Raw genomic sequence first — 26193 nt, forward strand, 5'->3', positions numbered from 1 at the left:
TTACAATTTGGCATTGCTGTGACATTTTCATTTTATTTTACAGAAGTATCTGTACTGGATTAGAAAAACAAAACTGATCTCTCAAGTTTGAGAAACAATGTTGTATAACAGTCCATGGCATCTGGGACAGCAGGGTGTAATCAAACACATTAATATTTCTGTGACAAAACACGAATGTTCGTATCAAGTAGCATAAATAGTTTGTTAATGGAGGTCAGATTTCACCCTAAAATCAGTTCTGAAAAAAAAACAACTTTGGTTTTCAAACAACTCTTTGGAAGTTAGAATTGCAGATAAGGGAATATGGACTAACAACTACGATAACACTGAAAATAATAACAGCAGCAATTAGTTATACAATGGTACTGCATGTCAGACATGAATTTACACAGTAACTCATTTAATCCTCTCAACTTTATGAGGTAGGTATTATTATCAGCCTCATTTTACAGCCAAGGAAACTGAAGCAAGTTATTTTAACTAAGGAAACCTAGCTCTAGGATTTGTGCTGTATATTATCCAACAAAGTAAAAGGTACATTTTTCTGGGGCCCTATAGTGTGGGCACAAAGATATCGTGCATCTTACTAGACCTCAAGCATGTCACTCCAACACTACCTAACATAATAACTAATGTTAAAAATCATGACTTGGAGTCACCAAGGCTAATTTATATTTCATACGCTTCGTTTGTGAAAGCAAAGACATGTGACATTTTATAATGAGTTCCATTTAAAACTAATAAAAAAACCAAAAACCTGATACTTTAAGGTCTCGACAAAATAACATTAAGAAAGCAGCTAAAATATCCAATAGGTTTCCAGATGGCTACGGTTTTATTATATCATTAAAAAATTATTATTCAATCTACAAAACCATCTCAGACTTAAAAATTTATAGATTTTTAAATAAGAATAATTTATTTAAAAAGAAGCTACCTGGAAAACGTTGCTGACTTAATTATTTTTAACAACTTATTACAAAATATTGTTTAAGACCTTCCAAAAATATTCCAGCCCAAAGAAGGGAGAGAGAAATAACATCACTATGATACAGCTGACCTGACACTGTGGCTTTTCCGGAGATGGGGTTTGTTGTGGACACCAGGGACGTGGCACTGATGACGGAGGGAACAGCAGCCTTGCAGGTTCCCACGGTGGCCTGGCTCACACACACTTGTTGCTGCCCAGAAGTTTTCATTACAGAACCTACAGTAGATGATGAACTGGGAGCTGTTCCTTCTGACTGCTCACCCACAGGGCCAGATATAACAGAAATTAAAAAGAAAGCAGTGTAACTTAGAACGGTGACTGCCATGTAGCATACTCAATAAATATTACCTATTAGCTATTATTACCTACCTTTGAAATGTCATGCCTTTTAAAAAGATTTCTTCTCTAGTTCAGTGGCTCCTACACTTTTAGATTTCATGGACCAGGAAAATTTTAGAATGAGGAGATATCACAGGGTTACCACATTAAAAAAAAAAAAAATTCACCACCTATTATATTACTTTACAAAAGGATGTTTTAACACCAAAAAAGGAGGATGGATATAATCTCATTGTAAAACTGGAATAAAATGAGCTTTACTAAAAACTCACTATAATGTTTTAACTTTAGTCACAATCATTCAACAAACATCCACTACATGGCCCAGAGACAAAAGCCTTTAGGGAGAGGGTTACCAAATTATGATGATGTCGTAGCAGGCAGAGGTACAAAGTTCTACCACAAATGAGAGGAAAGTGACTACCTCTTCTAGGGGTGAGGAGGGGAGAGTATTGGGAAAAGCTTCTGGTGAAAGTATGTTGCAGCATGTATCAGGACTTCATTTCTTTTTACAGCTGAATGATAGTCAATTTTATGGCCATATTACATTGTTTTTCCAAATCAATAATAAAAAGACAATAAATAACGCAACTAAGTAATGGGCAAAGGATCTGAAAAGATATTTCTCCAAAGATTTACAAACGGCAAAAAAAAACCACATGAAAATATTATAAGCTATCAAGGAAATACAAATCAAAACTATAATTAGATATGACTTCACACCCACTAGGATGGCAATAAAAATAATAAAAAAAAGACAAGAACAAATGTCAGCAAAGATGAAGAAAAGCTGGAACCCTCATCTGTTGCTGGTTGGAATCTAAAGTGGTACACCCCTTTAGGAAAACAATTTGGCAGTTCATCAAAATGTTAAAAGTAGTTACTATATGACCCAGTAATTCCTTTCCTAGGTACATAGCCAAGAGAAATGAAAACATATGATTATACAAAAACTTGTACATAAATGTTCATAGCAGCATCATTCATTATAGTCAAAAGGTGGAAACAGCCCAAATGTCCACCGACTGCTACTGGGTACTCCAGAGTTTCATTCTGGAGTGGTAAAAAAATGTTCTAGAGTTAGACAGCGGTAATGGTTGCACAACCTTAAGAATGTAAAAAAACACTGAACTGTACACTTTAAAATGGTGAATTTTAGGGTATGTAAATTACATTTAAATTTTTAAAAAAGAGCAATATGGTGCACTGGTATGCCTGTTTAATATCTTCCTTGTTTTTACTATTTTTATATTTCATTATGATTTTCTACTGTCATGCTAATTCTCACCTGTTGTGCAGGACCATTTGCTGAGAGGGCCACAGCTGGGGAAGTGGCAGTTGTGATGACACCTCCGGCTACTCTCAGCATCGTGGTTCCAGGCTTTGAGAGTTGTGAGGTGGCTGGCACAGATTTCAATGTGCCATCTGATATTTTCATTAGAGACGCCTGTCCCCCAGGGGCGGCCTGCACAAACAAAATGGGTTGAAGTAATAACGTTATCCGGGTTAATAGGCACAACTTATTCTTTACTTATATATGCCCCGTATCCAAGAAAGTCTTGCTAATCAATACTATATGAAGTGTTTGTTCATCTTTTCAACAAAGTTTCAAGTTTATGGCTTTTTACCTACAAATGTTCCTTTACCTCCTAATATAGAATAAATGAATGCAACTGTAAGTCACTACTTGGCAGCAGTATCTTCAAATATACCAGGCCATTTGTTATCAAAATAATTGAGTCCAAAATACTCTTAAATGTACGTATGACAAAAATCCAATATCCATTCCATACTTGGAGAACTGTTTACCTATATAGTCATAAAAACATGCAGTTTTAAATAAATGGTGTCATACTATCTATACCCTTCTGTACTTTGCTTGTTTCATTTGGTAAGATTTTGAGATCTAGTTATAGATTCTTGTGCAGACGGTTATGATATTCCCTCACCCAGTTAAAATTCTGTCATATTCTTTGGCTTATACTGAAGAATGCTATAGAAACACACACAAACCTCCTAGAGCATCACTTACCGTATGGATAGTGTGGCTGAAAACACCTACTACACTATTCAGAATCTCCTATATGAAGTCCCTTCAGAGAAATTTTAGAATGAAACAGCAAGAAAATCTTTGTTTCTTTTAAGGAAATACTATGTACTTACTTTTTATCCTCTCACAAATAGTGTGAACTTTAGAACTGATCATGCTTCTCATTTGCTTTGGCAAATTTTATTAGCTATATAGGACATTACTATTTGCATATCTAAATAACTCTCTGGCCTTACCTTCTCATTATACTTATATTTCCCAAATCTCAACATTTTATTCTTATATTTTTACACCATTTTATTAATTTTCTTATGTAACCTTAATTTCTTTGTGGAAAGAAGTAAATTGTAAATATGTAAATAAATGCCACAATCACCATGTATTTGGTGTGTGTGTATTTACCTGGGTAAACAAAGTTGTTTTTTGTCCAGAGATGACTTTTAATGTTTGCTGTCCTTGTGTGGAAGATGTGCTGACTCCCAGCGTTCCTTGGACCACTGACCCAGTAGTCAACTGTTTTCCAGATGTCTGAGGTGATGGCTGGCCAACTAAAAACGTACCCTAAGTTACAAAATACAAAGGTTTAATCAATAATTTGTTAAATTCGAGTAACTTGCTTTGATCCTTTAAATCACAAGGTCCCATGTTACAAGTTACAATGCTTCCCTTCAATTCTGCAACTTAGTCAAAATACCTAAAAAGAACAGTTCCATGCTCAGTGTCGCTACCAACAGCAATCCCTACTTCTCAAACAATGCACAGTAGTCATAGCGCAGGTTATTGGAAACTCAAGTTTTGCGATCTAGTCCTCAACGCTGGACTTAACTACTCATCCTTCTCAATAAGAACGTCTGGAATCAAAATTCCATTACTTTCCTTAGAGGAAAGCTAAGACTTAGCAAAAGGGGAAGGAATGTGGAAACCTGTTCCTAATCTTGAATCCAACCTAACTCCAAATACCATAACCTGATACCATCTCTTCGGTTACTCCCTTCTAAGAGAAAATTTTCAACTGCATATTAACACTGTTTATTACCTCATGGGTAGGGAGGCATTAGCAAAGAGCCGGGCTAAATCCAAACCCTACCTCTGGCTTAGCAGAGAGGCCTTAGATGAGTTTTTTAAGTCTTTCTGCATCTCTATTTCCTCCTCTTTCAAAACAAAACAAGCTCAAAATAACACAGATTTATAACTGGGCTAAAATGTTGGTACGGACCCCGGACCCCTGAGCTGTCATGTGAAGATACTACAGTTAAAGGCAGTTATTAAATGACTAAATGATTTAAATGCTACCAGTCACAATGGCCAGACCTGAGGCGTCTGCTTGAGGATGTAGGATGTGTAAGTCAGGTGCTGGGATATCCCTCCAGGGCCCGCGGGGCTCTGGGTCCCTCCTGTGGCTCCGCCTCCTGAACTGTTGCCACCGCCTCCGCCTGCAGCACCACCGCCACCACCACCACCACCACCGCCACCACCACCACCACCACTTCCGGCAGCTGAGCCAGACTGCAGGTCTGCAAATAAAATGAATGACGGCAACATCATAAAAAGTATCAAGAAGAGGCTTAACGGAAAAACAGGTGAGCCCAGAGACGTCTCCTTTATAGCACTGCTCTTTCCCTTTCCTGTTTTCCTCCTCCTTTCTGTGATTTAAGTGAGGATTTCCTAGAGTTGAAGACTGACATCTATTTATTTTCAACTGAATGACTGCCAACTAGTCCAGCTCTGAGTGCTGTAAGAACTTATCTTTGACAACTGTTCTGATTTAGTTGTGGGAGATCAAGAGTCTGATACTGACATTTTCTAACCAAGTGTTGGCTTGATTTAATCGACATTTGAATGTGCTTAGAGAAGTGCTTCCAACCTTTGTGGCATCTGATTCAATTTCAGTGAAACTGCTGGAATTTTATGTAATTTTATAATACTCTTTTTGGTCTACTCCACCTTGGAAAAAATTAACTTTCCTCATATTTATGATTCCAAGGCCCCATTCTTTTTTGCTTTTCAAATTCTACTTTAAAGCCGTTGGACCTTTTTTACTCCCCTTTTGGTGACATAATGTATATTAACTAAAATCCAAGTAGCTCTCTGATGAATTTTGGAATACTTACACTGTCCTTTTCTTACATATCTAACTTTTTGATATGCCATTGCTTAGGTATAAAGAAAATACCAGCGTGAGAGACTGGAAATCACCCATTAGTGCCAATAAAAATGGTGATTAACTTACATGCTACATTTTGGCAAGAGTGGCTAATCTCTAATGAACCTGATTGCTGTACCAACTGTACTTCTGATTCAGAGGGAAATAATTCCTTTTACTCTTTTCTTTTCAACACTACCCACTATGTCAAAGTAAAAGTTTATATAAGTCTAGATAAACCCCTACTTTCTTTAGGGCTTTAAGACTTATACACTAAGGCTGAGCCTGTGTTTATTACTCTTTCCATCTCCAAACATAGCAAATGTAAGCAGCACATCTTAAAAATGGCAAGCAGAGACACCTGATTCCAATCCCATTCTTAGCCCCTTCAAAATAAAAATAGGTTCCAGCTATTGGAAGTAGACAGACCACCCCAGGTGTCACGAGTTTTCAGATACTACTGAAAGAACCCTTCTTAATTTACACTTCATAGCTGTCTCCCCCCACAGCCTCAGTAGTCATACCTTTTCAGTGTAATTTGTCCCAGATCCCAACTCTGAGTAGGTAAACCCAAAATAACAGTGCCACCTGCTAAGACAATGACTATTTAAAGCTACTTCTAATTTAATCATGTGTATGTTTTAAGTGCATTTGGGCATTATACCTCCAAGCAGAGCTATGGAAATGCTTGCTGAAACAGGTAAGTGCCCTGGATGAGACGAACATACCCAGAGACCCAAGAACCAAAGAATTTAATGATGGACTAACTAGCATTGTTGGTGGCTCTCAGGATGGCTCCTTGAGGGATCAGCAGCAGCTTTCCTTTTCCTGAAGGGTTTTTGCTGTTGGTTGTAAGGTAGAGTTTAGTGCCAGGGGGCAAATTTGCCAAGTTGGCCAAGTTAGTGGCTGGTAGCTGCAATGTTGCCATTACTAAGATGGTAAAAAGAAAAAGAGGAGAAACAGTAAGATACAAGGGAACTGAAAGCAATGCTCTCTCTAAAATGAAAATACAATAATAAAGTATTTATTAAAAAACACTAGCAAACAGTAAACTCTAAAGTTTGTTTACTAGAGGCACAATGCTTTAAAGGCTGATATTCTTAAGTAGCTTGCTGATTGAAAACTGATTTACATACAAAAAGAGCCTGCTATAAACTATAAGAAATTTATATTTGTTTTTAAATAGAGCGACCGACTATATGCCTGATTTGCTCAGAACAGTTCCAGTTTACACCTAAGTCCCACTGTAATTAACAGGGACTCTTTACTTTTAAAATCGCTGTGGTTTAGACAATCAATGAAATAATCATCCTACCTGTGAATGAATACACATCTCCCCCTGGGTTTAAAGCCCCTTTAGTCAATTTCTGGTAATGAATGAATCTACTGATTTGAAACACCACTTCTAGCCTTCCTCATTTTGTAAGACCTACAGTCAACAATGGTCCAGTCAACAACTGGCACATATGCTATGAAACTACAGCACATCTTTCTTAAGTCTCACCTATGTCAGAGAGCTTTCCTTTACCCCTGAGAATTTATTTCTTGGTGCCTGTGGCTATAAAACCTCTAAACATGAGTCAAACTTTCTGCAGTTTTTCTGAATTCAAAGCAAATGAAATGAAGCCTACAGAACCACATGAGTTACCACACAGAGAAGGGACTCCCACAGCCTTCTCCACCTTACATCACTGTGTGTGTCTGGCACCGCCAGAAGCGCAAACCTCTGCGGCCGGCCACCTCACCTGAAGTCCTGCCTGTACACTGCACGCTGTTCCTGATCTGAAGTAACCTCAACCCCTCTCTTCCTACACTCTCACCACGCCCCCAGGAATTCCTACCATGATCATTACACCCTCTAGAGCATTATCTCTTTTTGTGGTAATTAAACCTGTCAGTCCTCTGGAGATATGACTTCCTCAGGAGCTCCCTTAGCCAGGGGCTGTTTCTTTTTTATTTTTTTAATTTTACCTCAGTCTACAAAAGGAGCCTTTTTGCTCCTTAGTTTGTCTTTCAGACCACTATCATCCCTCACTCCAGAAAAACAAAAACAAAAATCCCCCAGCTCCAATGAGGCTCCAGCTTGGCTATACAATCTTACCCTTCTCTTTTTGGCTTTTACTGAACATCCACTTCCCCTCATTTGCTAAAGATTGACTCCTGACTCAAAGCGTTACTCTCTATGCCAAAGACTGCCATTCCCAACGACAGCCTTGCAGATGACTTATTTAATTCTCTGGCTTCTCAGCTGCTGCTCTTCTAAACTCCAAAGATCATTTCTTCCAATGCACCTCAAGCACTCAGTTTTACTGCCACTAATGAACTTTGTCATCACCTCTGAAATCTTTAGTCTGGACATCTACTATCTTCTATCCTTCCAAATCACTGCAACAGTTCTTTAGCCTCATCAAGACCTTCAAAAATTAGTAAATATTTAATTGTCTTAGGTATATTTTTTCATGCCTTCACAGAAACAACACATCAAAGCCTAAAACATATTCAAGGTGTTTAAACTTTTGTTTGGCAGAGAATTCATTAGTCATGTATCTCAAAATTCTGCTGGCAAATGACCATACCAAGTTTTAAGTCTGAAATATAACCCAAAGTGGAGATGAGGACAAATGAAAATTATTCACATCTAAAAGCAGTAGCAAGAAATACCCTCTATTTTCATTATTTTTGCTAACACACACACACACACACACACACCCTCTTAAAGCAAACTACTTCCAGACCTCCATGTAAAATTTACGTGAAAAAGATGAACATGTTTTTATACACTTTTAATAGCAGCAACCTACTAGGTTTTCCTAGACAGAACCAAATAGCAAATAAAATCATGAGCAAAGAACATTTTGGGTGGGGAAGAGCCTCAGTTAGTCTTAGTTACCTGAACCCTGGGATCCACTCTTCTGAGGGCCAGCAGCAGTGACCTGAGCCTTGGTTAAGGCTTGCACTGGCTGAGCGACAATGGTTCCTCCACCTCCACTCACAATCGCTTTGGCAACTCCTTGGGTCACAACTTGCTTTGGACCAACGGCTTTGGCGACAGAAGAGCTGGCCTTGGCTACAAGGATTTGGCCACCACTGATTGCCACAGCCTGTTTCACTGTTGGAGGTAAAGTAGACCCAACCGGCACCCCAACAACCTGTTCAAAACAGAGGAAAGTCCAGCAGTGCTTCTTCTCACAGTCCTTTCAAGAGCTTAGAGCAGAATAATCACTGTGTTCTGGCAAAGAACAAAGCGAAGCCCTAGATATAATACATCTCTAGCAGTCTAAAGCGATCATCTAGGAATGTGACCTATGATAGATGTAAAAGCAGTAATATTTCTTAGGTTTTAGATATTATTACAACAAAACGTTAGTTTTATCTTAACGTGTAAAAAAACACATGTTTTTTGATAGAAAATACAGAAATTTAAAAAAGTTCTGTTTAGAAATAATCTCTTAATATGTTTAATGTATTTACTTCCAATTCTTTTTAATGTTTACTTTAAAACACAGCTTATGATCACACATATAGTTTTGTAATTTTTAAATTTTCGTCACAAGTATTTTTCAATGTTATTATTTTTCAAAAACATTTTTAGATGACTAAATAATTATATACCAGAATAGATATATCATAACCTATGTAAACATTTCACGACTGTGTGGCTATTTAGGTAATTTTAAACTTCACATTTTTAAAAAAATTGCAGTAAACATTCTTATATGTGAACTATAATCTCCACTTCTGTAACCCCTTCTATATGACTTCCATCTGAAACAATTATTTCTTCATCTCTAGAAGGCTTAACAATTCATGTTGTTTACTATATAGTACAATACGGGACACCTCTTCCAGCCGATTATTAAGTTATTTTTTTTATATATACTTCTAATCTTTCCTTTCCTCAAAGCTAGACACTTGGTTAAAAAGAAAAAATGTAAGCAAGAATGTTCAATTGAATTTTTTTAAAAAAGACCCCGGTACCCAGATTATGAAAGTCAGACATATCTGGTTCTAAAAATACTATAAGGTAAACTCTTTTAAGTAAGAAAATACTACAAAGGAATAGAGATGTTAAATTAGAAGAAACAATTTAATTAATTGCAAAGTGGGGCAGGGTCTCCCACTCCCATTATTTCATAAAAAGAACTTCTTACCAGATACTAGATGAAAAGACTTTTATAAGAACAGCAAGAGATCTATTTTCAAACAGCACAAAAAATAAGTAGGAAGTACTTTTTACCTATCAGATTGGAGGAAAAACATTTTAGATCTGCTAACACCAAGAACTGGCTAGAGGCTATGGAGAGCTCTTGTTCACGGCTTGTAGAAATAAATTTGTACAGCCACTCCACAGAGGTTCTGGCATCTAATAAAATTATAAAAATCCACACACCCCTTGGTTGCAATTTTATTTTTAGAATACGGTTGATTCTTGAACAACGTGGGGGTTTGGGGTACCAAACCCCCCCGCACAGTTGAAAATCCAAGTATGACTTCTGACTCCCCCAAAACTTAACTACACCAGTTGTCCCTTAGTATCCAAGGAGGATTGCAATTCTAGGAACCCATGCGGATACTAAAATCCCTGAATGCTCAAGTCCCCTACAGAAAATGGCGTAGATCAGTGCACAGTCAGCCCTCCACATCTATGGACTCTCAACCACAGATTGAAAATAGTACGGGTATAATACTTATTGAAAAAAATCTGCGTGTAAGTAGGCTCGTGTAGTTCAAACCCATGTTGTTCAAGGGTCAACTGTATTTTTTATGTAAATAAAAACATTATACACAAACATTACAAGTTATTTATGGTTATGTATTTACATAATAAAAGTATGGACGAAAAGCTACACATCCAAATTCACAGCAGTGTTGCTTTTGAGAAGAACAAAGTAGATTTCAACTTTATCAGTTGTATGTATTTGGAGGAAATATGATTTGAAGTAAACATGAACATGTTAATTCAGGGTGGAGCTTATGTGGGTACTGATTATATTATTCTCTGCATTTTACTGAAATTTTAGAATCTTTCTAAATTAAAAAATAGGATTCTTTAAGAGGTGGACCAAAATGATAAATCATATACAACTGATGAGTTGAATTTTTAAGTTAAATAATTACTAAATCATATATGGTTTCTTTTAAAAAAAAATATGAATACAGTAAAATACACTTGCCATATACATGCTTGGATAATATGGTGGATGTAAAGAAAATGGTCACCTAATCAACTGTTATAAACCACAGCGTAACACCATGGAAAGAGTATAGGTTTTTATAAGCAGTCAGACCTTGTTTCCCAGTTTAGTAGCTGGATAATAAGTTATTTAACCACTTTGAGCTTTAGCTTTAGACACCTCATTTATATAATATGGATAATATTTATCTCATAAGATTCTGAGGCATAAGTTGAAAATAAGTTCATAAAATACCAAGTTAACAAGATGTACATAGTAAATGATAGCTGCTGCTAACCACGACACTCATTATTAACTGAGGAATGGTAATGTATGAAGCTATGTGGAGACTCAGGATAGATAGAGCCAAAGGAGAAATATCTGTCACTGTCTTCAGCATTTGGCCAGGAGAGAGGACCTTGATCTTAAACCCTAGATTTTAGTCAAATGGAAATTAAACTATATAAAATCTGGTATCTGCTTTAAAATATTCTAGGAAGAGAAATAACATTAGCAAAATGCTGATAACTGTTGAAACTGGGTAATGGTCACATAGGATTCATTACAATAGTCTCTCCACCTATGTAAGTTTAAGAAAAGAGGGGAGGAAAGAAGGAAGAAACAAAAGAATCAAAGAACCAGTTTTTAAAAAAGCAAGTTGACCTAGGATGGAGAAGAGAAATCCTCCCAGCTATCCTGGCTTGGTAAGAACAATCCCTTAGGAATACCCCAATCTCCTTATTCTGACTGTACGAGCCTCAATCTGTAGGCAATAGTGTGTGCTGCAGAGCTGGGAAGGTCATTCCCCCTAGCGATGCGGAGACATAAAAACTTCTTGCTGATCAAGAACTTTTCTGTGCATTTATGAAAAAAAGTTTCTTAATGTAGAAAAACATTTTTGGGGTATGGCAGAAACTGTCAGTTGAACCCCAATATCCATTCTTTGCTTCTCTCTCATAGTAACAGAGCCTTCAATTTTCAGCTAGGTACACGGCCACACAGAGTATTGACTATATTTCCCAGCCCCCACACATGTAGGTTTGGCCATCTGATTTCTGGCTAAAGGGATGTAAACTGAAGTGATGAGTGTATGCCTCCCTCCGCCAGCCCCTTCCCCTTTTCTCTTCCTGCTGGCCAGAAATGTGAACATGGTGGGATGAGATGAAGTAGCTTATCTTAGCCCACAAGCTGAAAACCAAATTTTGAGACTAGCAGAGTAATAAGACAGGAGTCTAGATTCTTGACTGTGGAACCAACACACCAACACTGCTTACTGGTCTTTTATGTAGGAGAGAAAAAAATTTATTTAAATTAAGCCTCTGTGTTATGCCTTGGTTATAGGTAGTAGTTGAAATTTTTTCCTAACAAAGACTCTTCACATTTCTTAAATATGTCAAATTTAATAATCTACTGCATAAGCTAAATGACATGTAATCTATTTTTGTGTTCCTAAATAACAAAGAAAGCAAAGATCTCAAGGGAAAAATCTCTGAACCTACTTTAATTTCTTTCCCCAAATTCCATGCATCTGACTTGCTTTTCTCTCCTTGTACCAACCTCTACCCTCACACACAATTGCTTCAAAATTTCCAGGATATGACACAATCTTTCCAAGCGCCAAATAAAATGTGGTGTCCCAAGCTGGCCACAGGAGGGCAGTTTTTATTAGCAAACTTACCCACTAGGAGCACACCACTCCCAAGATTAACACTCCATGCTTTGTTCTAAAAAACTGAGAAGGAGGAAGTCTGGCATTCTGGGGGCGAGGTGGGTGGGAGACAGACGACTACACACAGCTGCCAGTAACACAGGGAAGGTCCTTAAGTAGAATACTATAACCCCAAATTCAGTTTTTTTTTTTTTTTTTTTTAACAATCCAACATTCTGGCCTAGCACCTGAACTCACTTTTCAACTTTTCTCCCATTCCACAACACTTCTCTCTATACTTCTAATTTCCTTATAGTTTTACAAAGCAGACACCCTTTGTTCTGTATTGTTGTAAGTTTATCACGTTGATTCACGCTTTGACTTAATGTTTCTATTTCTGCCCTTCCTCTGCCCTTTACAGACCTTTGCAAGTTAGAATTCACTTTAGCGACCTGAAGGTGGAGATTCTGTATGTGTGACTTTCTCTCCAAACACTGAAAGACACAGCCAATTACAATTTAACACTCAATGATAGTAAGTGTTACCATGGTACTCACTATGTATACACAGAGCTTGTGCTCTGTCACGAACATTAGCTACTATCATTTACTGGGTACCTGTTCTGTGCCAGTCCCTTCATATACAATGATCTCCAATTTTACAACTCTGAAAGACAGAGGATAGCATTCCTAGAGGTAAACCAGCCCAGGTGGCACAAGAAATGTGTGGCTGAGATCTGAGATTTGTAACAAGCTCTAGACCAAAGCTCATGCTTTTTTTCCTATACACACGGCTTGCTTCCCACATGAACCCACTAATTTCTGTCCCTTTTTTATGTCAAAAGCAGTCCCTCTCTCCACTTTCAGGAAAAAGATAAGCTGTGTTTCCATTGTGCCAAAGTTGTATGGAAAGTAACAGAGTACCATTTTCTTCACCCCATTTTCCAGCATAGTTTCTAGCAGTGCACTTCAGCAATAACCAGGGGACAATCTATACTTGGAGATAGCTCCTTATCTGTACGAAGCATGCACTCAATATCCTGGATAAACACTGACGTTTTTTTCTCACGCTTTACTGCTTCTTTGCAATTCTTTTACATTCTTCTGTGGCTTGTCTTTTCAGGTGCCCTTAAACTTTCTTCAGAGCATTCCAACACAAATCCATCTACTTTCTCTTAGTCCTACAGTGCCATTAGGTAGGTGACAATGTGACAAGAAAGCCAATACAGTTGTTTGGCATTAATGGATGAGTGAATTTTCAAAATGCAAAGTGGCAAAAAGTGGAAACTAACTTATCTAGAGCTTCTGAGCATAAATGGCAACACTATGTTGATTCAAAAACCTAAATACCCTGTTTCCCTGAAAATAAGACCTAGCCAGACAATCAGCTCTAATGCATCTTTTGGAGCAAAAATTAATATAAGACCCAGTATATATTATATTATATTATATTATATTATATTATATTATATATTATATTATATTATATTACACTATATTATATTGTATTACACTATATTATATTGTATTATACCCGGTCTTATAGTAAAATAAGACCAGGTCTTATATTAATATTTCCTCCAAAAGATGCATTAGAGCTGACTGTCCGGCTAGGTCTTATTCTCGGGGAAACACGGTAAGTAACACCAAGCATCTCCAGTTGAAGCAAAATAGATTGTGAAGAACATACAGGATGTGTCTGAGTAGGAGGCTCAGATGACAGTAGCACCTTCACTAAAGGACACGGACAAAATGCCTGGCCCTGAGGCCACCACAACCGAGGGAGCCCTGGGAAGCTGTTGGGGTGCCTGCCTTAGCAATTCTGGCTACGGAGGCCACGATGTCTAATTTGATGTTATAGCTCTGCAGTTCCCACACTTGCCTAAGCATATGAGTCAGGGGGTGAGCTTGTTAAAAATCTAGATTCCCAGGGCTCCCAAGAAGATTCTGATTCAATAAATTTGAGATAGAGGCCTAGGTATCTATATATTTTTAATCATCAGATGATTCTTATGACCAGATAAGTTTGGGAAAGTTGTTAATGAATTCTTACAGATTTTAGAACTCTAAAACACTATGATTTTTATCTTGATCCACATGTGGCTATCTAGACTGATCAAAATATCTAAAACCTTTTTCTATTTTAAAGTATTCCTCTCAAAACAATTCCCTCTCCCTAGATCAGCTGACTTTCAAGTTGAAAAACAAACACTTCACATAATATTCTTAATAGCTTTAGAATATATGTACCCCAAAGTAAGATAATTTAACTCTGAATGTTCTAAAGGCATGTTTAAGTTACAGAAATGCCTCACAAATTTTAATTTGCTCTGGAATAGAGAGTTTTGGAGTCAGTAGACCTGGGTTCCAACCCTCTGTCACTTAGTCACTACATGCTCTCAAGGAAGTTGCTTGACTTCTCAGAGTCAGTTTCCTCATTTGTAAAATGGGGTGAAAATATCCTACTTGCAAGGCTGTTTGAGGACTACAGATACTGTGTAAATACGAGCATGAGATACATACGCACACGTAAGCAAACGGGCGCGGGAAAGCATGACCTATGTGCAATTTTACAGCTCTCCCAACATATTAATTCCCCACACCCCCAAGTTATAAAGAAAATAAAGTCTCTAAAGAGCCAAGACTCATTAAACAGATGACAGCCTGGGTACCAGAGGTATAAACTATAGCACTCTCCTACCAGAAATAAACAAGGAAAGCAGGAGACCTTGGTCCTGTCATTTACCTATTTTAGACTTGAATCATGTGGAAAGTTGTGCCCAAGAGGTCAATCACCTTCACTGCCAGAGATAACACTTCACACCTTTGCCTCTTCGCCTGTCCCTGGACCCTTTAACACACATGTCCCTGCTCTTGTTAATGACTGCTGTAAGAGTAGGCGGCCCCAACACCGACTGACTTGCCTTCCCTACGTGGCTTTCATCTGCAGGTTTTCCTGTGATCAGCAACCCTGTCATCCTGAATCTTTTCGATGCTTGTCAATTATATAGACAAACAATGGTCATTTACTTGTTGACCTCCCCATCCCTACCCAACACAAACCTTGGAGGGCTGAATCTTTGGTGACTGGGTAGTCCCTTCTCCAGCAGTTATGACCTGTTTTTGAGGGGACACAGCTATCATGTGACCCCCTTTCACAGTTACATACTGAGGGAGTGGTGACTGGCTGGCAGCTCCTGTTGTGGGCACATGAGAGGCTTCACCCGGTTCCTGTTTGATGATTACCTTGCAACAAACATGATAATGATACTGAATAAACATCCCATGAAAAAAGCTACTAATATCTGAATATTCTGTCTGCAGGAATTAATAAATTAATGAAGCTGTAAAGAATGACTCCACCAGAAGGGTGAAAATACTGCTTAAATATAGCCCATAACAGCCATTAAATGGATCAAAAGTAGGATCTGGACTTGACTCTGTGTATCTGAAAACTCAACCTAGTCATTTGTTTTAGATATTGGCAAAATGGCAGCAGAGAGAAACACACACCGTTTGTGCTCTCTGCGGTTCCCATCTTGCTGGACTCCAAAGGCTGCCCTGTGGACACCACTAAATAAATGGAAGCACGTCTCAGAAGTACGATGTGGTCTTATAATTGAGAGACTAAAGTTACATGTTGTAGGGTACTGTCAATCAACTTCAAGATGCTACAAAAAAGACTATGTAACAAGACCATACCAACTTGTGGGATAATCCCTTAATAAATACTCACTTTTGTGAAAGCTCCAAGTCCTCCAGTTATAGGTTTGGGGCTTTGAACTTTAGGGTGACTCCCAATTGGGCAAAGAGGTGGCATAGATGCAAACAAAGAATCTTCCTGCTGTGTATGTAAAAATACATATTGTACAATTAGGGTAAAATGAGTACTTTCAGATACTCTAGTCACTTAATGTATAATACAAACCTGTGACATTCTCTAGCAACATAAGCAACTCAAAAACCAAACCACAACAAAAAACCCAAAACTCTTTGGGGTCTCCTAAGCCTATAGACCTGCATTTTAATATAGTTTTAGAAACCAAAGGCAAAGAAAGGCTGTGTAACATGCTAAAAACTACTCACTGTATGCTGGAAAGGTTCTTATCACACTATCTCTAATATTTGGTTGACTCACTGCTTTCCATCCCTAGTCCCCTGCCAGATGGTAAGGTACTAGAGGACAGGCACTATATTTCATTTCTTTCCTATCCATAGGACCTAGGCATTAAATGAATGAATGAATGAAACAGGTAGTTTCAGTGTTTCAGTATATACACCCTTCTAATAGTACTTGCAACTTGATTTGTTTTCTATACACAGAACAGATAGTGAAGGACACGGGGAAATTTCTCAATAAACATTTAAAAAACAAAACAACAGAAAGAACTTGAACAATTAGCAACTGCAACGATAACAAATGTCAACATTCAAAATACTGCCGTTTGTCTCTAATTCTCAAATACAAAATACAAAACTCAGATGCAATTCGCCATAAAAAATGTCAGGAGCAAGAAACAAAGTTCAGAACCCTGCTTCACTGTGTAATGGAAAGACCATCAACAAATATTAAAAAAGAGACTGGCAAAACATGAAGATGTTCAAGGGAATTATTATAACTCAGGCATTCATACAACACAGTGCTCAGAGATTACACTGAATTTAGAGAAAAACCTCGCCTTAGACCAGAAAACTATTCAATATCACAACTGGTAAGTGCCTAAATACAAGAAATGCTGTGTTAGCACCAGTTATGGAAGAGAGGATCTTTGGGGGGGGGGGGGGGGAGATGACCTTTGAATTCTCAGGAATTCTCAAATAGGAGTATATACCTCAAAAGTTCTAGCCTTAAGGCAGCCATAACAATGACAAGCAGAGTAACTAGAGAAACAGCAGGGGCTGTCTTTGCCAAACAGTGCACAGATATGTATCTAGCACTTGGACCTGAAAAAGTCAGATTATATTTGGAGTTCTAAATTTCAAAGGCCTTATTACTCTGAAGAATTAAAAAAAAAAAAAGTTGTGGAAAGAGGAATTATTTTCAAGTAACCAAATGACTGACATGTTGGAAAAGGAAATAAGGAAATATATTTATTACTTGTTGGTTCAGATATAGGAAAAAGGGAATGTACTGCCAGATGAATATATTTTTATCACGAAAAATTTGTAACAAAGCTGTCCAAAAAAATAAATTGATTAAAAAAAGGCTGCCTCACCATAATAAGTTTTCAAATAGATATTGGGTAACCAATTGACAGAAGTGTTGAGAAACATTTTCTACAGTAGGGAAGATCAAGGGTAAAGTAGGGAGTCTGGAGATCACCTTCAAGATACTTATTAGCTTGAAGGTTCTACTTTATGAAATTTGCATTATCAACTGACAAATTTTTATTGAACTTGAACACCTTGTCTTTAAAACTAGCAAAGTGCAGTAATTCAGTAAGAGTGCTACCTTGACAGTAGATGTTACAAAACTGCTTCCATGAATTTTAGGAATAGGGGAACCTGTTCCTTGGGAGGCCGGAGAAGCAGTAGAGAGCTTGTTTGTAGGACTTCCTGTAAGTCAGACAGATTTAAAAGTAAAGTATAAACAAAATAAAATTTACAAAATGGAACTGTAAAGCATTTTCCACCACCCGCCCCTTTTCCCCACTACTTATTTTTCATTTCTAAGAGTTAAAAACTTACAACCCTGAAGTTATTAAAGAAAAAAATACTTAAGGATTCATCCTACAAAGTTGACCACTTCACTCACCTGAAAAAGGACAAGACGCTAGTAAGGATGTGTGGAACAATAAGCAAGTAGACATTATACACTGTGCTACTTATATAAAAAGAAATACTATAACATAATGGTACTGGTTATTTAACAATGTGCCAAAATGCATACATTCAAGTGAATGCTAGCCCCTTCTAAGTACCGTTTTCCCCGAAAATAAGACCTAGACAGACCATCAGCTCTAATGTGTCTTTTGGAGCAAAAATTAATATAAGACCCGGTCTTATATAAGACCCAGTATTATATTATATTACACTATAACCGGTATTATTTATTACATTATATTATATTATTATTATATTATATTATATTATATAAGACCCGGTCTTATTTTACTTAAAAATTAAATTAAAAATATTTTAATTTTTGTTCCAAAAGACGCATTAGAGCTGATGGTCTGGCTAGGTCTTATTTTCGGGGAAACACAGTAGTTTTACTAGAAGGCTATACCTATTCAAAAATGCTGCCAACATCAGACATCTGTACAATGGCCTTTACGGTCTGATAAAAATAAGTCATATAATATACAGTCAAAAATAAGACAATATCAAAAATGGTATTTGAGGGCTGGCCCGGTGGCTCGGGCAGTTGGAGCTCCGTGCTCCTAATGCCAGGGGCTGCCGGTTCGATTCCCACATGGGCCAGTGGACTCTCAACCTCAAGGCTGTGGGTTCAATTCTTTGACTCCCGCAAGGGATGGTGAGCTGTGCTCCCTGTAGCTAATAATGGCAACTGGACCTGGAGATGAGCTGCACCCTCCACAACTAGGATTGAAAGAACAACAACTTGACTTGGAAGAGGTCCTGGAGGGACACACTGTTCCCCAATAAAGTCCTGTTCCCCTTTCCCAATAAAATCTTTTTTTAAAAAAAAGGTATTTGATCACCTACTCCATTTACCAAACTTGTAACTATTAACATCCTCAAAGGACACCCATTTGGCATCCCTAAGTATATTCAAAAGGCTATTAGGTAATCTTTGAAAGCAGCATTTTAAAGAGGAGTTCCACAATTTCACTCATTGTTAAAGGATGTAACTTTTTTTTTTTTTTTTTTTTTTTTTTTTTTTTTTTTTATTGGGGAAGGAGTACAGGACTTTATTGGGGAACAGTGTGTACTTCCAGGACTTTTTTTTCCCAAGTCAAGTTGTTGTCCTTTCAGTCTTAGTTGTGGAGGGCGCAGCTCAGCTCCAGATCCAGTTGCCGTTGTTAGTTGCAGGGGGCACAGCCCACCATCCCTTGCGGGAGTCAAACCGGCAACCTTGTAGTTGAGAGGACACGCTCCAACCAACTGAGCCATCTGGGAGCTCAGCGGCAGCTCAGCTCAAGGTGCCGTGTTCAATCTTAGTTGCAGGGGGCGGAGCCCACCATCCCTTGCAGGACTCGAGGAATTGAACTGGCAACCTTGTGGTTGAGAGCCCACTGGCCCATATGGGAATCGAACCGGCAGCCTTCGGAGTTAGGAGCATGGAGCTCTAACCACCTGAGCCACCGGGCCGGCCCAGGATGTAACTTTTAATAATAATAAAAAAAAACTATCTGGGAAGACTTAACAGACATTCATGTGTATTAAAATCAAATATGTGGAAAATAAATTAGTCTCATTACCTACAGTCATCTCTCCTATTTCATTTCCCTTTTCACTATTTCTCTTTATTAGAAGTAAAAGCTATAGGAAAGTTTACCCTTAGAAGCATACGAGATTATGACCAATAAAGTGAATCCAAAGCCTTCTTCTTATTCTTCGTATTAAGTCTTCTTTTTCTAACAGCATCATTCACTTTCCCTCTCGTACAGAAAATTTATCTTATTTGCAGAAAAGTAAAGATCACTTTTTTATTTGAGCAGGGAGAAATACATATGGTTCACAAAGCTATTTTTGTACAAAAGCTTAATTTGGAAAAGTTAACCGCATTGCCCAAAAAGAACGTGCTCCAAATGAAATAAAATCAACTTTTTTTTTGGGGGGGGGGATTATGGCTCACTTTTAATCTTTAGAAACTAAAAAGAAAACTTAAGTAAATTTCTAAAAATATAACTTTGACAAAGAATAAACCTTCCCTCAGAAAAACAGGACTGGCATTACTCTTATGTATTCCTCCCCTTGTTTATGGATGGGAAATTTCACTTCCCATTATATGGCTACTAAGTCATGCTAGGATTTCATCTTTAAAAAAGATCAAATACTTTGGATTGCATAAATCAAACACACACCTGTAGTGGGAGTGGTGGCTCCAATCACCTGCCCTGGCTTGTCCACGATGACATAAGGATTACTAATAACAGAGCTGGCAGTGCCTTGCTTCACATGGACTGGAGTGGAAGTTGGGGTTCGAGGCAATGGTGATGGACTTGGAGTTGATATAGGGGACCCTTTATTAATTAAAAAGAGAAAATAAACTAAACAAAGCAGACATATTCAACCCATCTAAGAAGATGGTGAAGATAATGGAAGAGCAAGGTGACCAGAACAAAGGTGACAAATTGGGAAAAGAGAGTGAGACTGTGTGTTTCAGGTGCTGAGCAGCAGCAGCAGTGTAGCTGAGGCCCAGGGATTAGTGTTTCACTCTCTACAGCCTTATCCATGGATCAGCAGCTTTAGATCAGCAACATCAGGAGCTTGTTAGAAACAGATTCTGAGATCCTACCCCGAATCTCCCGAAAATAAATGTGTATTTTAACAAGCTGCCCCATAGGCATATTAAAGTTCAAATAGCAATGCTTTACATAACAGTGTGGAACTGCTGAAACCCTAGATGATAAATCTCTTAACACCCTGGGCAGGGCTGGGTTGTTGCGATACTTGAAGATACTAAAATTAGGGAGGAAATTAGTGAACAGCTGGACTTAGGAACCAGGAGTCTTGATTTGCAATTAATTTCTGTAATAATAGGACAATATGAAATGTACCCACCCCAAACAAAAGTATGTCCCACCCATGATCCAGAGAGATTTGTGTTCCCACAGAATACGCTCAAAGGCTACCAATGTATCATTAAACATCCTCAATTGTTTTTCACTGATCAAATTTGTCATCCATGAATTTCTTTAAACTTCAAACCAATTTCTATGTTCAGCCTCTTAGACCTCTGAAGCAGCAAGTTCCAAAATGCTTCTAACTGGTAAGTAAAACTATACATTCTTCATTTTCATTAATTTCAAAGACTTGGATCATATTTCTTAGTTTTCTATTTTCAGCACCAATGACTCCTTTTAGTTCCCCTTCATTTAAGTATTATATAAGTATTTCTGAAGTGGTACAGCCAAAACCATGAAATACAATCCCATTAAAAGTTTACCTAACATAAATGTGAAATTGTCGTGAGGCAACGGACAATTCAACCTCAGTGAAAATGAAGCCTCAGACCTACCTACTGAAAATAGGAATAATTTTCTTGTGTGGTTAGAGAGTATAAAAGATATTTCAACTCCAAACCAAAAGGTCTCTAAATATTTTCTATTACTATTCACTCTGGTTTCCATATATAATCCCCAAACTTAATTTCTGCCTTAGTTTCAACCATACATCCTAGGAAATATTTTACCTGTGCTGATTCTGGATGAAAATTTGACTGCTTTGAAATACATTTCTTGCCTCATTCAAAAAATGTTCCCATATGAATGACTTTTACTTTGGGACACCTTTGCTTTGCTAATCAAAAGTGATTAGCTCACTTGTTAACTAAAAACCGTGCTTAGAAGAACTAAGAAATTTTTTTTATTTTAAAGCCACAATACTTTGTTTTGTCATTCCAACAATTTTTACACACATCATCTGTATACCTGAAACAATCTTGCAGCTCATGGTGATAGGCTGGAAGGATTTTCCAGGTGACTCAGGATTAGGAACCTGACTTTGTGGCACAATTTTACAGCTTGATGCTATTGGCTGAAAAGCTGAATTGCCATGAGAACAAAAGGTAACTTTCTGGGATGTTGTTATTTTGGTGGGTGTTCGTTCCAATGAAGATGGCAAAGAATAAAATGTAGTGTGTCTCTCAGCTTCAGTATTGGCTGGGAATCCTGCTTGAATGAAAACAGGCAAATGATAAATCATTAATCACTTGAAATAAACCCTAGCCTCGTGGGAAAAGAATGAACATAAAAATCCCCTATCATTTCAACAACCATTTAAACAATTTACTAGTAGTAAAATAAATACAAGCTACAGTATTTATTATCCCTTTATACATTTTTGGATAAAATAGGTTAAAAAATAAAATTCAACTGAGTAAATTTTAAAGATTTTATTGGCTTTATCGAACAATTCATGAATCAAGCAACATCCAGTCTAGCAGAGAGAAAGGAGCTCCGAAGAACCATACAAAATGAAAGACATCTGTAGGCAGACAGGAGTGGAAACAAGGAAGTTATACTAGCAAAAACTGAACTGGCTGTGGCAAAGCCACTTTCCTTTAGGGGACGGCAGGGGTCTATCAGGCAGATTACCTAATGAGCGCTGACCAAGCAACTCCTGACTGACTGGTTTAAGATTCCATTTCTGGGAGAGGCAGAAACTGTAATTGAGTCTGTTCGGTGATGTGAGGCTTAGCAATAGTGACTCCACTTGGGACCTGATGTCTTGTTTTTTAACAAATGTAAATATGCCTAAAATCATATTTTTAAAAATGCTTCTTTCAAAAAATTTAAAAACATATTAACTATAAGACAACATATATATTATAAAAAGTATACAAGTTCATTATATTCTTCCATTTTTTAATATATGAATTGAAAACTGTTTAAAAAGGAAAAACTAAAAGATTCACTTAATCTAATGATGTCCTATCTTATTAAGTGCCCACAAAGAAGATGCAATTGAAATTTAAAGAGGAATAAAGTTGAGATTTTATAAAAGAACAAAAATATTATTATCGTATTAAAATGTAAGCTTAGAGATTAAACTAACACTATTTACAATCAATTTTATGTCTTCTATGTGTGTTATGTAAGTGAATACTTAAACATTTGTTGATGATGAATCTTCTATTTTAAATAAGATTAGACACTTAATATTCAAGTTTCTTATTTATAAAATTGGGGACTGACCCAGAAAGTCTTCCTGTAACATATTAGAAGAAATCACTATATCATTAAAGGATAAAAATTTTGTGCTTTTTAGTGAGTTTTGTGTTCTATAAAATGTCAGTAGAACTTTATGAAAAACATTTTGTGAAAAGAGTAAGTATTTGGGTGTTTTCATAATAGGCCTGTGTAGTAGAAGCAGCATGCCAACTTATGGAAAATTTCCATATATTCTAAGTCTCTGAAGGCAGCAGTTCAGTATCATTATGCAAATGAGAGAAAAGAATGTCCCAGAATGACTCCTCCACATAAGAAAAAAATGCATTTCCATACAAGGAAAAATATGTTACCTTTCTCCACAGAGGTATCAGACCCTGGCTCATGTGACTGCTTTATTGGTGAGGAAGGTTTCACTGGGGCTGGAATGGTCAAAGGCAAAGATGGTGGGGCATCAGAGACATCTGACTCAGAGGACTGAGGATAAATGGAATCTTCTCCAAGAGAATGCCGATGGAGCTCAACATCCACTACCTAGACAGTCAGGCAACAATTGGGTTCATGAATCCATCATCAATGTCACAGAAAGCCCCAAACCTGTCTAAGAATGTGGTACTCTAAGAGATGTGACAAATGATTTCTAATTATACTTCAAAGGCGATTTCAATCTCAAGAACTAAAGGATTTATTCCAGAATATAATCTAGTCTGGCTTAATAGATCAATAACCCGGTGAAACCAATCACAAAATTGGGGCTTTTCCATTTGCTGTTTCTACGCCTTAGAAAACTACGCCCCCAAATCTTTGATGACTGCCTCTTTCTCACCATTAGGCCCCAAACAAATATCACCTTCCCAGAAAGGCCTTCCCTAACCAACCTAGCTAAAATCACCCTTTGTCCCCCAGCTACTCTCTTCTTTATAGCACTTATTTGTAAATGAAACTATCTCATTTGTTTTTATGTTTACTGTATACCTTCTCCCCATTCAACACACCAAGAATATAACTCCTTGAGAGTAATAGCCATCTTGTTCATTTCTATATCCCCAGTCCCTGGACCAGTGCCTAACATAAACTATATGCTCAATAAATATCTTCTGGAATAACACAGCACATGTCCCTAAACAGTAGCTAATTCTAATTCTAATGGCTACTACTGATATATGATGAATACCAAAAATGGGGGAAGGGTAAGAGGAGGGAAAACAAATTTGGAGGTCTCACATTTCCTGATTTCAAAACTTACTATTACAAAGCTATAGTAATCAAATTAGTGTGGTACTGGCATAAAGAAAGACATGTAGCCCATTGGAATAGAATACATCCTCACATATATGGTCAAATTATTTTGGGATAGAATACACTCTCACATATATGGTCAAATGTCAAGACTATTCGGTGGAAATGGACAGTCTTTTCAAAAAATGATGCTGGGGCAACTGGATATTCACATGCATTAGAATGAAGGACATATAGAAATTAACTCAAAATGGACCAAAGGCTTAAAATAAGAACTGAAAAAATAAAACTCTTAGAAGAAAATATAGGTGCAAAGCTTCATGACGCTGGATTTGGCAATGATTTCTTGGATATGACACAAAAAACAAATGAAACAAAAGAAAAAAAAAACAGATAAACTGGACCATACCAAATTTAAAATTTCTATACATCAAAGAACACAATCAATAGAATAAAAAGGTAACCCACAGAATGGGAGAAAATATTCACAGATTAATATCAAGAATACAGAGAGAACTCCTAAAACTCAACAAAAAGACCAAACAACCGGATTCAAAATGGGCAAAGGATTTAAATAGACATTTCTCCAGAGAACACATACAAATGGCCAATAAACAAAAGAAAAGATGCTCAACATCAATAATCATTAGGAAAATGCAAACCAAAACTACAATGAAATACCACCTCACACCTATTAGAATGGCTACTATCAAAAAAATAGTAAACAACATGTGCTGGAGAAGATGTAGAGAAATTAGAAACGTTGTGCACTGTTGGTGGGAATATAAAATAGTACAGCTATTACGGAAAACTGTGGTGGTTCCTCAAATAATTAAAAATAGAATTACTGTATTATCCAGCTATTCCACTTCTGGGTACATACCGAAAAAAATTGAATGCAGCGTCTTGAACAGATAAGACACATTCTTAGCAGCATTATTCACAACAGTCAAAAGATGTAATAAAAGTAACTCAAGTGCTCATTGATGGATAAATAGAAAAACAAAATGTGGTATATACATACAATGCAATATTTTTCAGCCTTTTTTAGGAAGGCTGATGCATGCTACAATAAGAATGAACCTTAAGAACATTTATGGTAAGTGAAATATGGCAGTCACCAAAAAAACAAAATGAAAAACACCCCCCCCCAAAAAAAAACCAACCACTGTTTGTACTAATACTGTACCTAGAGTAATCAAATTCATAGATAGAAAAATGTAAGGGTAATTGCCAGGGGTTGTGGGGAGAGGAGAACAAAGAGTTATTGTAAATGGTTAGTTTCAGTTTTCCAAAATGAAGAGTTCTGGAGGTGGATGGTAGCAATGTGAATATATTTAATACCACTTAACCATACACTTACAAATAATTAGAATGGTAAATTTTATGTGCATTTGATCACAATTTTTGCAAAAAGAAACAAAAATGGGGGAGATAAACTTTTAAAAAATTTAGCACTCATTTTTTCCCTAACTACAATGAAGATCAATTTTCATTCTACTTGTTACCAAAAAACACTGTAGGGGAAAAAACCTACCGTCTCTGCTCCGAGAGTCTGCAAGCCAGTGTAAGTTCTATCCAGCTATTGAAAGACAAAAGAAAGGGTTAAGTTGTACTGTACTTACAAATTTCAGGATACAATCTTATCTAAAGCCCCTTTCACCACAAGTCTTCATACCACAGGATCTACTTTTTCTTAATGTTAACTATCAAGTCATCACTTCAACAAAAACGCTATTTTCTGGGGGGAAAATTGAATAAAATTAATAAAAACAACTTCAGACATATAGGTAGCTATTATACTTTTATAG

At 37.1% G+C, this 26193-nt stretch overlaps 1 protein-coding gene across 4 annotated transcripts in view; it reads right to left on the reverse strand.

Moving 5' to 3' along the window:
- Nucleotides 1–26193, reverse strand: part of YEATS2 (YEATS domain containing 2) — a 79528-nt gene that overhangs the window by 18775 nt on the left and 34560 nt on the right. The window contains exons 9-21 of one of the 4 annotated variants that reach the window (XM_081062811.1): nucleotides 25920–25964; nucleotides 23497–23677; nucleotides 21905–22144; nucleotides 20336–20494; nucleotides 17797–17900; nucleotides 16081–16188; nucleotides 15408–15590; nucleotides 8414–8672; nucleotides 6292–6453; nucleotides 4692–4894; nucleotides 3783–3941; nucleotides 2619–2795; nucleotides 1061–1244 (exon numbers count right to left, since the gene is read on the reverse strand). In XM_081062811.1, coding sequence (XP_080918937.1) covers nucleotides 1061–1244; nucleotides 2619–2795; nucleotides 3783–3941; nucleotides 4692–4894; nucleotides 6292–6453; nucleotides 8414–8672; nucleotides 15408–15590; nucleotides 16081–16188; nucleotides 17797–17900; nucleotides 20336–20494; nucleotides 21905–22144; nucleotides 23497–23677; nucleotides 25920–25964 — 2164 coding nt within the window. Of the gene's footprint in view, nucleotides 1–1060; nucleotides 1245–2618; nucleotides 2796–3782; nucleotides 3942–4691; nucleotides 4895–6291; nucleotides 6454–8413; nucleotides 8673–15407; nucleotides 15591–16080; nucleotides 16189–17796; nucleotides 17901–20335; nucleotides 20495–21904; nucleotides 22145–23496; nucleotides 23678–25915; nucleotides 25965–26193 lie in introns of those variants that run through there. The other 3 variants (XM_081062812.1, XM_081062813.1, XR_013994193.1) reach the window with 3 other exon arrangements.

The sequence above is a fragment of the Rhinolophus hipposideros genome (genome assembly GCF_964194185.1).
Source record: "Rhinolophus hipposideros genome assembly, chromosome: 2".
NCBI classification, from domain to species: domain Eukaryota; kingdom Metazoa; phylum Chordata; class Mammalia; order Chiroptera; family Rhinolophidae; genus Rhinolophus; species Rhinolophus hipposideros.